The 14992-nt window shown below is 34.2% G+C and overlaps 1 protein-coding gene across 1 annotated transcript; it reads left to right on the forward strand.

Annotated features, from left to right (window-relative positions):
* Window positions 1–6460: 6460 nt before the first annotated feature.
* LOC115958982 (small ubiquitin-related modifier 1-like) lies at window positions 6461–9917 on the forward strand. The gene is made up of 3 exons (XM_031077263.1): window positions 6461–6697; window positions 8399–8548; window positions 9563–9917. The coding sequence occupies exons 1-3, from the start codon at window positions 6587–6589 to the stop codon at window positions 9632–9634; spliced, it is 333 nt and encodes a 110-aa protein (XP_030933123.1). The 5' UTR covers window positions 6461–6586; the 3' UTR covers window positions 9635–9917.
* Window positions 9918–14992: the final 5075 nt, after the last annotated feature.

The raw sequence follows: 14992 nt of genomic DNA on the forward strand, positions 1-14992 counted from the left end.
GAATATGTGGATGGATTTTTGGTTACCTAATGGGAGATTAAGGGAGCTTATTGTTGGTCCCCTGAACTGTGGAGAAGAAGTGTTGACCGTTAGACAATGTTTTGATGAAAACCATGGTTGGCTGCCTTCAAGCATCTCCTTTGAGCTCCCAGCAAGTGTTCTTGGCACCATTAAGGCCACACCCTTCTCTTATATTCCTCAAGCTAATGATATCTCATGTGGGCCTATTCCAAAAATGGCTCTTTCTCTATACAAGCTGCTTACCTCAGTACACAATTATTACTTCACATTTCATGGTACCCTCTTTCTTTAATTAAAACATAAAAATTGTGAAATAATGTTTTTAAAACATAATTTCACAGTTTTAATTGAAATTGAAATATAATTTCGAAACATGGAATGCACGATTTATATTTTCAAAATTTGAAAAGCAAGAAATCATGGGTTCACTTTTTTTTTTTTTTTTACACTCCAACAAAACCAAAATGGTTTTGGCATAAACCCCATGGAATTTCTCTCTCTCTCTCTCTCTCTCTCTCTCTCTCAGAGAGAAATTCGAACCCTAGATTTCTCTCAATTAGAGAGAAATTTCATGGCATAAATAAACCCCATGAAATTTCTCTCTCAACAAAACCAAAACGGTTTTGGTACGTTTGGAGGTAAGGGGTTTGGCCTTTTCAATATGACGTCGTTCTCCCCATCCTCGACTGGATCTTCACCTCTCTCTCTCTTTTTCAATTTTCAATTTTCCATTTCAATTACGGTTTCTTATTTTCGTTTATTTCTCTGATTTTAATCTGTTGATGGTTTTGAGTCCAAGATTTTGGATGGAGTTTCATTTTGGGAGCAGAAATTTTAGCGAGTTTGAATCATGATGGATGATATTTATCTGTGTCCTAATTTGATGCTGAATCCAATGATTATCTTCTGGATTGTATTTGGTTTTCACTTTATTATATTATATTAACTAAACATAGTGTTAGGTTCATTACGACAAAGGTTTTGTTGTTGTATTTTTGTACCCCTCATGCTGTGAAGAATCACTATCAAAGGACACATTGTAAATTAGTGTGCTAAAACTCCAAGAAAAAGGGAAACTCATGTTACTCATCTATTATTTTCATTATCATATGTCAATGGGATGTAGTATCAGTGTTAGGAGCAAATGTTTTCTTTTTGTTTTTTGGTAGGAGAGTGCAGTATTGTTAAGATTTATAACCAATTCCAAAGTCTTGGGATTAAGGTTTTTTTGTTGTATTTTTGTACCACTCATGCTGTGAAGAATCACTATCAAAGGATGTGTAATTAGTTGAAAAAAATGTTTGGAACTTGTTTAAGCACTTAAAATTGTATGTTTAAAAAGAACAATAAATTTAAAGTTGAGGTCATTTGCGTGGCTACCATGCTTCTGCTTTCCTGCTATATGGAGTATGTTGTACGGGGTTTGCTTCCTATGACGCATATAATTTGTTGGTTGGTTTTACTTGCCTTCTGCTATTTTTGGCTTGAGTTTTTGTATTTCATACATAACTGGAATGTTGATGTCCTAGTAGTTCACCTATATTTTCATTTGTTTTGCATAGAAAAGGGCTCAGAAAAGGCATAAAAATGCCAAAGCTAAAGAAACCTTTGATTGGAGTTTAGAAATGGTGACTAGTAGGAATGTTTGAATTTATTGTCTTCAGACACAAACAAGATTTAAAAAGAATCCCACATTTTTATGGATAAAAAGCTAATGATTTTAACACCAATTAAAGCTGGATTCCATGATCTCATCATTGAGGGGGATAATATTAATGTTAGGAGCAAAACTCTCTATGCTGAATATGGACTATTCACGACTTGGGCATATTTTTTGCAAGAAATAAAGACGTTGGTGGTTGGTCTTCGCAAAGGCTCCTTCTCATATGTCAGGAGATCTGGCAATTCAATGGCACACTCTTTAACTAAGCTTGTTAAACCTATCTTTGATGATGTAATTTGGATTGAAGATCCTCCTCTTGCGTTTGAGGTTTTATTCTTTGATGTAAATGTTTTTCTTTTGTGAATTGAAGTTTTTTTCCCTCAAAAAAAAAAAAAAAAAAAAAAAACCTAAAGGTTGTTCAAAAGTTGCTAAATCTAACTCTGATAATGTAATATGATGTGTTATGTTTATATCATAATTTAATTCATTAAAATAGTGCGTAAAATTTCCTGGAATTCAGTAAAATGTCAGAGTGAAACAGAAATTTGCTGCACATGGTGTTCATGGATATAATAAGTATAACTTCACACCAATACTACACCAAATTGAACAAGACACTGAGCATCATAACATTTGCTAGTTGCTCGTAACCATTGTCCTGCCAAAAAATTCGATTAAATGAGTCATAGTTATTGTCGTTACTTTTTATTAAAAAAAAATTAATGAGCAAGTACAACCATAGTCACCAAAATTTTATTATTTATTATTTATTTTATAGTTAGAAAACTGTGTACTGTGCTTTGTTTTCAAACCTTTGAATTTGAAAAACAATAAATTTTTTTTTTTTAATCTGAAAAATAAGTTTTTGAAAACAAAAATAAAAAGCATTTTCAATACATAACCTTATCTTTCAATTGCTTTCTTTTCTCTCTGATCTATATCTCTAACAATTCAAAAAACTCTAATCACTTGATGTTTTGTACATGCTTTTTTTCCCCCCATTTCTCAATAATAAGAAGAGAAACATCATACTCTTTACTCTAATGGAGGGTAGGACTAGAAATGAACTAAACTATTTATGAATAGTTTGAGTTTTATTTAAAAAAAGCTTTTCTATGAACATTTGTTTAGAGAACAAACCAAGTTCAAGTATTAATTTTAGATTCAATTATTAAACAAGTCAAGCTCAAACAAAATATTGTGTTCGTGAACATAAAGACTCGATTTAACGATATAGAATAGAACAAAGATTCTCTCCAAACTAATTTGGAGAGAAATTGTATAAACTTGGTTTGGAGAGAAACTATATAAACTCCTCATATATCTCTATATTGAATGTGAATTTTGATAATCTACTCATTAGATTGTATGTTTTTATTATATTCTTTATGCATGTAAAATTTCAAGAAGATCAAATATCAATTGCTATCTCTTTAAACAAGGATTGAAATTTCAAATTTTTATGATTTAAAATTGTGTATAAAAAAATAAGTTTATTGATCGAATAATAAATAATATCTAATTTGAACGAAATTTGATATACATGTTAAGAACATAAGGAACATGAAATTCAACAGTTAGATTTTCAAAATTCACAAAAAAGAAGAAGAGATATATGAGGAGTTTGTAGAGTTCCTCTCCAAACTAGTTTGTATAAATTATACTACAAACTAGTTTGGAGAGAAAATCTAAAAATATACTCATATACTCATATAGACTTGAAATTGCATTGTATAAGATTGTCAATATGTTCATATGATATTAAATTATTATTTTTATCTTATTGATGATATAAATAATTTATTCGCTGTTAAAAAAAAAATTATTTACAATATATATTTAGAAAATAATAAGTTAATTAAGTAGATTGTAAACAATTTTGAACATAAAATCTTGTTTGGTGATAAGCTCAAATTCATTTTCTGATAAAAAAAATAATAAAAAAATGAACTAGTTTGAACTTTTAATACTTAGCTCGTCTCATTTACAAGGATATTTTTGGTATTTAGCTTGATTTTACCAAAAATTTTGTTAATTGACAAGAAAGCCAAACATACATCTTGAGTCTTGAAGACTTGAGTTCTATATAAACAACAACATGACAAACCTAGTAAAGAAGAAGAAAGAGAATTAGAGAGCAGAGAAGGAGAAGAAGAAGAAGAAGAAAAAAAAAAAAAAAAAAAAAGAACAAGCAAAGAAGAAGAGAGAGAGAGAGAGAACACCTACAGAGAAGCACCAAATGATTAGATTTGTAAATTCAGAGAGGATCAGCTTCGTCCTCCAAGACTTGATTTGGGCTTAATCTAATGAGAAGAAGAAATATTAGATTTGGAGAGAAGAAGAAGGATTAGTGGAAAGTTCGAGTTTTTCTCTTGGTTTTCTTTGAAGAAACTTGAGTCTTAAGTTCCTTATGTGATTTCGAGGCGAAAATGGCCAAATGGCCATAAAATCTTAACTATTTAGTTTGTAGGTCAGTTTTGAAACTATATTATTTACTAACAACTCGAGTTTAAGAGACTTCATTTTGTCCTAAAAATCAAGTATTTGAGATTCGATTTTTATAGTCTGATGTGGTCCAATGTGACATATTTTTTCACGTGGTGAACACATGGAAATCGAGTCTCTCCAACCTTATAAATATAAAAGAAAAACCCAGAACATATCAGAGAAGAACCCAGAGAAGGAAGGAAAAAAAAAAAAAAAACCAGAACAAAAGAGAGAACCCAGATTAGAGAAAAGAGAGAAAGAATCTGGAGAAAGCTCATAGCTCACCTCACCAGCGCGGTCTGGGGCTGGCATGGCCTGGGTCACGCGGCATAGGCTTGTGCAGCCTAGGTCGCGTGGCGTAGGCTCGCACAGCCTGGGTCACAGGGCGACTTGTTTCTGGGTTTTTTTTTTTTTTTTTTTTTTTTTTTTTTTTCTCTTTGTTCTCTTGGTGGTTTTCTTTGTTAGGATTGTTGTTGTTGCTATGGTTTTGTTGGTTGTTGTGGTGGTTGTTAGTTGTTGTGGTGTGGTTTTCTTTGTTAGGATTGTTGTTGTTGCTGTGGTTTTGTTGGATGTTGAGTTGAGAAGCTGTAAAGGCAAAATCTTTTTTTTTTTTGCTGTAAATGTAAATCGAGTCTTAGAGACTCGATTTATAAGTAGATGCCACATGAAAAAAATGCCAACTCAGACCCAATTAGAACATGCAAACCGAGCCTCAAAGGCTCGATTTACAAGCCCAAAATCGAGCCTCTAAGGCTTGAGTTGTTAGTAAATGATATAGTTTCCAAATTGGACCTACTAACTATATAGTTGGTTTTTTATTGCTAGTTACCCATTTTCGCCTGATTTCGATCTCAAAGATTCGAAATGCTACTTAACAAATATGTTGGCAAAACTTGTCAACTAAGAAAATTGTTTGCAAAATCAGGCTAAATGCCAAATATCCCCCATTTACTGCCCTAAATTGGAGGGAATAAAAAATGAAATAAAATAGAGATTTTCAGAATTATTTTGATAGTAACTCTCAAGTATTGTTGTTCAAAATAATGTAAAAATTGTAATTTAAAAGATGTTGTGAAAATGTGTTTAAAATACTTATAATGCAAAAAATGTTTTTGGTACCATGTTTCAAACAACATATTTTAAGTATATGTGTGTGTGTGTGTATATATATATATATATAAATTTTTTTTTTCCTTTTTTAAAAAAGTGGTAACTTTCTAACAAAGACAATTATTTTATTAATATTTATTAGAGGAGTCCACGTGAGAGAGAATAGAGGAAAAGAGAGAAAGAATAAAAAATAAAAAATAAAAAAAGAAAAGAAAAAGATGAGATGTGTGAGAGAAAAAGAGAGATAGAAAGATGTAATGATGTTAAGTCTTATCAAGTGGAATTTCTAATTTTTCTAAATATTTACAAAAGTACTATTCTTATCAAAAAAAAAAAAAAAAAAAAATACAAAAGTACCATTAAGTAATGTTATTTGAAAATTTTTCTGTTTCTCAAAAATAAAATAAAATAAATTTCTAAACATCCTAAAATGAAATACATAACTTAAATACCTCTAAATGAAATCTCTTACCAAACACGTTATTTTGTTACTTCCACAATTTTCATGGTTCACAGTTTTCAGTGTTATTTGATCTAATAACCATAAATTGCATCTTCAAACGGGTTGAACCGGTGTCAAGCCCATCCCAACTTTTAAGCTAGCTCATAAGTCACATGTGATATGAGTATGACTATTCAATTAGAGTGACAACTGGTATTGGATAAGGAAGAATCCAATCCCTTCAAAAGTCAAAAAATCATAAAAACCTCATTTTTAAAAAATAAAGTACACATCGTACTCACCAATCAAAAACCCCATTTACCAAAACAAAAACTGACCCAGAATCCAACGAAAGATGACCACTGAGTTACCCTCATCCACACATTCTCACCCGTCCGATTCCTCTCTCACTCAATTTCAACCGTCCATTCCCCACGGCACCTTTTCAATGGATTCCTCTATAGTCTATCCCCCACCGGAATCCAAACCTTTCTTAATTTCAGTTTATTCCAAAACAAAAACATAAAAAAAAAAAACATAAAATGTTTTACTCGCTCAAACACAAACGCCACGTCATCAAAACAAGGACGACCTCGTAATTAACTAACTTTAAAATTACGATAATGCCATTCCCGCGAGTGAGAAAAAATATAGTAGCGTGCGTGTAACGCTTAGTAGGTCGTGCTCTCTGATTCGGAGTCTCTTTTCTTTGTGCGTGCAGAGATTTTTTTGTTTTTTTTTTTCTATATGTGTTGGCTGGGAGAGAGAGAGAGAGAACCAAAAAGCAAAACCCACAAAGGGATTCTGAGATTGACAGATTGAGAGAAAGTTTTGAGTGATTTAAAAGAGTGAGAATTGTGAAGATGTCTGCAACGGTAGGAGGTGGCGGTACTGGTGCTGGTACAGGAGGACAAGAGGAAGACAAGAAACCTATGGATCAGTCTGCACACATTAATCTCAAAGTCAAAGGCCAGGTTTTATATCATTTTTTTTCTTGGGAATTGAATTTTTTCATCTGGGTGTTCGTTGTTTTGGTTTAATTTTTCTGGGTTTGTGTCATCATGCAATGTTATGGTGTTATTTTGTGGTGAAAAATGGTTTGTTGGCACTATGTTAAGTATGTTTCATGTATGTTTGAGCAAAATTAAAAAACCTTTGTATACACTTGGTGTTATGTGAAAAATTTAGCTATATTATATGGTGTTATGTGGTTTTAATATGGTGTATTGGCAGTTGGCACTATATAGAATTGTTGTTTGCAATGATGTTAAACTGTGTGAGCTATGTTATACATGTTAGTATTAGTACACTCCGTATCCACAACATCTATAATCACGATCATGATGTACACTCATGACGGGCACATTTATTACGCGGGTGATGCGTACAAATGATGTTCACTAACAAGTGTGGAAGAATCAATGCCCTAAAATTGCTGTTTCCACTTTGTGCCATGCTATATAGAATTGTTGTTTGCAATGATGTTAAACTGTGTGAGCTATGTTATACATGTTAGTATTAGTACACTCCGTATCCACAACGTCTATAATCACGATCATGATGTACACTCATGACGGGCACATTTATTACGCGGGTGATGCGTACAAATGATGTTCACTAACAAGTGTGGAAGAATCAATGCCCCAAAATTGCTGTTTCCACTTTGTGCCATGTGGAATCGGTAGTAATGTATTCTATACTTTGTTTTCTAAAAGTGAATAATATTTAGCTTATATTATTATTATGTGCATTGTATCTTCATTTTGGAAATGTTTGTAAATTCTAAATGAAGTAACTTTGTAAATGAAAGTCATCAATGACTTGAAGTCATTTATTCTTAGTTGAGTTTTTGCATTTGTTAAAATCTTTTAACAAATGCATTTCTTATAGTTCAAGAATGAGCTGGGTCTACTTTATTTAATAGAACTATGTTGTTTGAATACTCGGAAGGTGTACTTGGCCCTGATCAAATAGATTAGGGTCACCCACCTCTCAACCGATCCCAGTTTGAGAATCCCCAATCCAGACCTTCTCTGGAATTTACTATACATGTTCTCACTGTGTCTGTAGCTGGCACTTACTAGACTGAATTAATAGTTGGTGTAAATCATATATGATTGGTTTGGTACTTTTAGCTACTATAAAGAACGCTTATTTACTTGGAAATAGCTGGATGTGGAATCAAATTGAAACTGTTTTGGTCTGGTGGACAAAATTTAAATTACCAATTTGCAAAATGTTTCAAGAATTTTTATTAAGACTAGTGAATTTTAATGTTTGCATTGCTTATCTTTAGTCCTTGTATTAAATGAGTGCTAAAGGCTAAACAACCGTAGTTGAGCTGAATTTAGTATTGGATTGTTCCACCATATTGGTTGGTTGCATTCTTGGGACTCAAAATTGTCACTTCTTGAACAAACAATGATCTCTTCTTTCTTATTTTATCCATGGGTGCCTATGTGCACATTCCATTGTATACTTTTCAATATAAATTTCTAGTTATATTAACTGTAGGATTAGTATCCTTCTTGCCATATCGCTTTAAATTTTGCTTTTGTTAGAGTTGCCTTTTTTAGCTTTTTAATATTACTTCCTGTTTGCATCAACAAAGTGTGCTGCCTCCTTTTCCAGTTTCGTCCCATTTTTTAATCCCTGTGGGTCTTGTTTGATTGTAGGATGGAAATGAGGTGTTCTTTAGGATCAAACGAAGCACCCAGCTTCGGAAACTCATGACTGCATACTGTGAACGTCAGTCTGTGGAGTTGAACTCCATTGCATTCTTGTTTGATGGGCGAAGACTCCGGGGAGAACAGACCCCAGATGAGGTAGAATTTAATTATTTCCAAAAATTTTGCATACTTGCAAATTTTAGTCAATTATTAAAAAGAAAAAGAAACATGAATACAAGGTTTTCACGATGGTGAACAGAGAAAAGATGAAAAGCAAAGAAACATAGAAACATATAAATAAAGATTCCATTCTAAGAGAAGAAGTAAACTCCATGATAGAAGAACAATTCAAGAGGCCCCAACACCTAGACCAATCAAAGAGAGTCCACTAGCACAAATCTTGCAACTGAACCAATGATTTCTCAGTATTCTTGAAGGAGTGATTCCATTCCATCCAAATGATCCACATCAAACATCCCAGGACCAAATTCCAGATATCTGAATTATGTTTCCCATCCCATTGCTACCAACAAAATAATAAACTAGCTACGGAATTTGGCATGACCCAATGAATCCCAAAAAATTTGAAGCATATGCACTAACAAAGAAATTGCTGTAGGACAAAGAAGGAGATGGTCCACAGTTTCCATAGTCTTACTTTTTTATTTCAAGGAAATATTTTTGGAAGGTGTTGAATTTATAGCAATCGCGTTCTGCAGTTTTTTTATCTTCATAATTGGTTTTCAACAATTGGAAGTATATTGAATTCTATTATAACATGGCCTGACTGCATTATTCCTTTGTTTTTATGGTTGAGGCATTTCATGACAATTATGGATTAGTATTTTGAGTTGATTCAGTCTGATTGCATTTGGCAACAGCAAAAAAAAAAAAAAAAAAATTGCTTTTTGGGATTTTGTGAACTTTTTATGGCAGGCCCCACGCCCAAAAAAAAAAAGGAAAAAAACATTTTTGCCGACTTTCTCTCTAGAGTACTTCAACAAATAATCAATTAACAAAATACATCCAAATGTACTCATTCGAAGTGTTCTAGAGATTTATGGTCATGCCAGTGATTTTATTTGAGAATTTATAATTTTTTTTGCCTCCTATTCATTGTTTTGGTGTTTTCTTTCTTTGTTTTATGCATATAACTTTGTCATGGATTAGCTTGAGATGGAGGATGGTGATGAGATTGACGCAATGCTTCACCAAACTGGAGGCGGGAACAGGTGCCCTTAACTTCAAACAACATGGCTGATATGAAGTACAAATTTTCTTATTTTGCTTTGTCAATCAGAATATTACTGTAATTAGAAATGGATCTAATGAGCTGGAAATGTTGAAGTTGAGGTCATGTGTACCGATGATACTTTCTACTTTTTAGTGTGGCGTTTAATGCGTGGTTATTGCCTTCGGGCTCTTAACTGCCACTTGCCTTCGTTGTAAGCGTGTGTGTTTCCATAAAAAAAAAAATTGCCTTCGGATGCTACATTATGTTCTATATATAGTACTTTGATATTAATTCCCCAATGTCTTATCTCGCTCTCTTTCTATTTTTGGATTTATCACCTCAAATTATTGATATTTGATAAGTGTCAAAGATTTTTTTTTTCCAATTAAGTTACACTCGTGTTTGAGGTGTTAGTAAGGTCAGGTTCTCAAATTGCAATGGACCTGATAGCACGATCAAGCAATCGAGAATTTGAGATCATAAGTTTCAGTATAATACACATTTGTTACTTAAAATTGCGCTTCTGTCAATTATTTAATTGTTAGCACAAATCTTTTTTTCATTTTTTTCATTTCCAATATGTTTAGCGATTCCGAGATGAAAACTTTTGATATTGAAAGAGTTTTTGAAAGGGGGGACTATCGTCACTATCTTTTGTAATCTGCATTGGCAGTTGTTTTTTGGTTGGTATTGGTGTTCTATTTTTTTTTTTTTTTTTAATTAATACCTGAATATAATTTTATTAAATCAGCTGAGGAGATATCATTATCAAAAGCTCATAGCCAAAACACGATCATAGCCAAAACACGATCAAAGTTGTTTAGTTCTGCTAGACAAGTTTCGAACTACAAAGTTGCTACCAGTTTGATGAATTTAAAACTAGAGTATTTCTTCATGTTGGCATTGATTATTCGATTATCCTTCATAATGGATTAAATGAGAGCTAAACAATCATGGTTGAGCATTATTTTAGTAATGAATTTTTCACTATATTGGTTGTTTGGATTCTTGGACCAAAAATTAACTCTTCTTGATCAACCCATGTGTAGACCACTAAATTTTGAGATTGAACCATGTAAAGGTTGGGTTCAAGCTGATTATTAAGCAATAGTGGTTGCTAGGTGTTGGGAATGATGAACCTATAGTAAGAAATGGTTATGAGAAGGAGGATTTAAAAATTTGAAAGAAGCAGATTTTCATTTCATGATTTGGTGTGATTTTATTGATGAGCTTCAATAATCCGAACCTTCTATTTATATTAAAGAGATGAAGAATAGTAAACAGGTATGTTAAATGAGAATGGTGGATGAGAATTTTCGGTGGGAATGGTAGATGAGAGAATGTTTGACACTGAATTGGAATGGTAGGTGGGAAACTGGTAGGCGTCAAACGGGAATGGTAGGTTGAATTGGTAACTCAATGTAATTTCAAGTTTAGGATACACTTGTGAGAATTCATTTGTTGTATTATGTTGATAATCTAGTGGTTAAAACAAAAAGGAGGGAAGACATTCTCACAAATCTAATCTATGCTTAACTATCTAAGGAAGTATTAACATAAAATAAACCCCTTTAAATGTGCTTTTGGCATAACATTTGGGAAATTTCAAGGTTTCATCGTAAGACATCGCTGTATTGAGGTTAACCAATCCAAAATTGAAGCCATCTTGCTCTTTTTTCTTTACCATAGACAAATTGAAGTACTACATGCAAGCATACATGGTCCATTTGATAGCAAAGACAAACTTGATTAAATATGTCCTTTCTAGGCCAGTGGTTTTCGGTTGAATAGCTCGATAAGCGGTTGCTACAACAATATGACCTTGCATACGTTCCATTAAAAGCTATCAAAGCACAAGCATTGGTAGATTTCTTATCTGATCACCCAGTTTTGTTTGATTGAGAGTTTTCTGATGATTTCTTGGATGAAGAAGTGTTTTACATTGAAGTAATGCCGCTATGGATGATGTTTTGTGATGGGGCTGCACGTTGAAAAGGGGTAGGGGTAGGTGTTGTGTTTGTTTCTCCACAACGGCGAATACTTCTATACTTATTCTCATTAAGCAAACTTTGTTCTAACAATGTAACCGAATATCAAGCATTGATTATTGGTCGTTCTTGAAGGCTTTGAGGCTTGATATCAAATTCTTAAATCTCCAAAAAAATCAAATAAACAAAAATAACATATTGAATTATAGATAAAGTTTTTGATTATATGTTGTTGTTTTACTATGGCAAAAGTAAGAGCTTGTTTTCAACTAAACAAACTTGTTGGATTGATTGTTCTTTTCCTTTCTGGCATATTATAGAAAAAAAAGAAGTAAACAAACTTGTTTCCGTAATGAAATAAGCCAAAATTGTCACTCCTATAAAATGGAGGAACAAGAATATTTTCACCCCTTGGCCCTACGTGGAATCCCAAAAGAGAAACCAAGTTGGGATGCTTTGTGATCCGACATTAACAGACTCCACCAAAAGCTTCTATCTGCATAGAATCCCCGCAAGGAGCCATTGCAATAGCTCTTACCACTCCAAAGATGAACAATGTATTGTTCACCAACAGATGAGATGAGATTATAGAGATCTCCGGTAGATTAGATGAAATTTGTAGGCCTCATGACATGAGTCATGTCACATGATGTGGCTAGTTAGTGCCGCCATTGGCAAGCCCCTTCATTGTGATAAAACTGTGTGTGTGTAGACAGTAGAGGTAGACGCATCTAAAGAATTGATTTCAGATTTTGATTTGTAATGTATGAAGAATCCCTTTAAAGCACCAAGATATCCAAGCGACTGCCACACAACTCGAGATGTCTCTGCCACTTCAATGAAGGCGCTTCCATGTTGACTGACATTCCCCAAAATGAAGTGGATGGGTATTGTTGGGCCTTTGTCTTCGATATTGCTTTGTGTGTGTGTGTGTGTGTGTGGGTGTAATTTGTTGTACGTTTGTTTGGTGATTGTAATTAGGCTGCGGCTTGGAATGGCTATGGCTTACAGCAGCTTCGGCTCAATCTTCAAAGATGGAATGAGCCCAACGAATTTATAAGAGGGATTTTTATAAATCTTTTATTGGAAAAAATAAATGAGAACATAATTTTGCTGAAAACTTTTCTTTTTTTTTGAGAAATAATTTTGCTGAAAACGTAAATCTATCTAATGACTACAACTCCCACTAGAAACATTAATAGAGTTATATATTTTGAAAATCTAACTGTTTAATTATATGTTTCTTATGTTTTTAATATGTATGTCCAATTTTATATCAATCCGATATTATTTACTATTTGATTTATAAACTTATTTTTTTATGGATAATTTTAGACTACAAAAACTTAAAATTTAAACATTTGATTAATGATATAACTAGTACTTTTTTTTTTTTGGGAATATTTGCAAGCTTGAAAAATTTGAGAATGAAAATGTAATCCAATGATGGATATAACAAAATTCCCATTAAGTAAAAAGATATTGAGTGAAATTATAGTCATTGATTACTGTAAGGACACGATTTGTAACGACCTAGAATAATGTTGGATTCGCACGTAAAAAAGCCCAAACAATATCATTTATAGAGAGTGGGTTTGAAAGGCTAGGCCTTGGTCACCAGACAATGGGTTTTTCGTGGTGTTCATACATAATTAGATCGTGTTCGCTCCAGGAGTCGCTCTCCTAGGGGCGGGTTTGGAGGCTCTGGTTTTTGGCCATTTTTCCCAGCCCCCTTCTTGGTGCATTAACCTTCATATTATATAGCCTTTCTTGGTGGATCTTAGCTCTCCACTTATTGATCAGGCAGGTGCCTACTTCTGTACTCGTCCCATCAGCTGTCCTTCCTTACTTTCTGTTAGTTGCGATAATTGAAGTCACCCTGTCCAGGCGTCTTTTCTCATTAACATGGTCAAGACGTTGGTGGGTGTATTTAATGTGGAGGGGACGTATTTACCCTGATCCAGTTTCACACCGTACCCTCATGTGGGTCCCCTTTTACTCGCATTTCCTTCAGGAGGCTTTTTTGGGGCAGCCATCATCGAGACGTTGCTCTTACCCTTGAAGTCCTGGAGTGCCGAGGATAGGGTCATCCTCGACTGTTCCACTTGACACTTCGGCCTCTCCCCATTCATCCTCGGCAAATATCCTTCTCGGCTCAGGCCTTGGGCCCCAATGTAAACATGGGTCAGGGTCACAAATTATTGGACCCCACAATAGCCCCTCGAAATCCTGTTGTCCGACCTCTTGGTCGGAGAGGAGGGTTTTGGTAATGCCACGCCTTTATTGCGGTCTGCTTAGATCTGCCCTTCATCAATGTGGGTGTCTCTTCATCTATCCAGAAAACATACCGGACTACGAGACATTCCTTTGAACTCATTCATGATGCGTTCCTGCCGCTTCATTATCCGAAACTCGCCTTTAATGATTTCCCTTTACGAGACCATTTAAATTCGACGGTTATTGACAGCGTGGGGAAGTGGAATGGGTATATTCTCGTTTACCGATTTTCTTGGAAATTTAGACAGATTGAATGCCTCCCGTTTTGCCCTTCATATAAGAAGGAAAGCAATAGGTTACCTCCCTTACATAGAGACCTTTCAATCCTTTTAAAGTCTGAAAATCTTTAACCTCCCCCAGAGTTTCCCTTATCCGCTCGCTTACACTTTGAATTGTGATTCATCCATGATAGGAGCGGGAATGAAGAGACCATTCCTTTCCTAAAAATACTGCATTCTTGTGAAGCTCAAAATGGCTCGGTCAGGGCAGGGATGGCAGAGATTCAAGATACTTCTCATCCTCCTTTCAGCCAAAATCCAAAACAGGGGCTGGTCGCATCAAACTTTTGGCGTGACTGAGCTGGGGTCACCCATTATCAGTACCAGCCGCTCTCTTATGAGCATAGCTAACATGGCACCAGCGTGTTAGGAGTCAGGACTGACGCAGGGACCATGTATCACTGCTTCTTCTTCTCTTCATTCACTGGTGTTTTCTTTTGCCTCTCCTTCTTCTTCTTTCCCATCACCAGATCCATCCTGGTACTTTTCCTTCTTTCTCTTCTTCTCCTATTCCACCAAGGGAGGTCCTCCTCTCAATATGGGTGCTACTGGGGCAGAGTTTGGAAAGACTTCAGAGCAGAGCTTAAAAAGACTTCTAATTGTTTGTTTGTTTTGTTTTTTTTATTACTTTTGTAATTCGTTTTCTATATAGGCTTGTTTAAGCCTTCATTGTACGCTGTAATACCTCTTTATATTAATAAAAGTCGTTATTTCTTTATTACATATGTTGTATCTCCTCTTTTTGAAATGGTTGTGTCGTGAATAGACGTACTACCCTGTGATTGATTTTTATTATTTTCATACTCTGAATGATGCTTAGGAC

Source organism: Quercus lobata, chromosome 9 (genome assembly GCF_001633185.2).
Source record: "Quercus lobata isolate SW786 chromosome 9, ValleyOak3.0 Primary Assembly, whole genome shotgun sequence".
In the NCBI taxonomy this organism is placed as follows: Eukaryota; Viridiplantae; Streptophyta; class Magnoliopsida; order Fagales; family Fagaceae; genus Quercus; species Quercus lobata.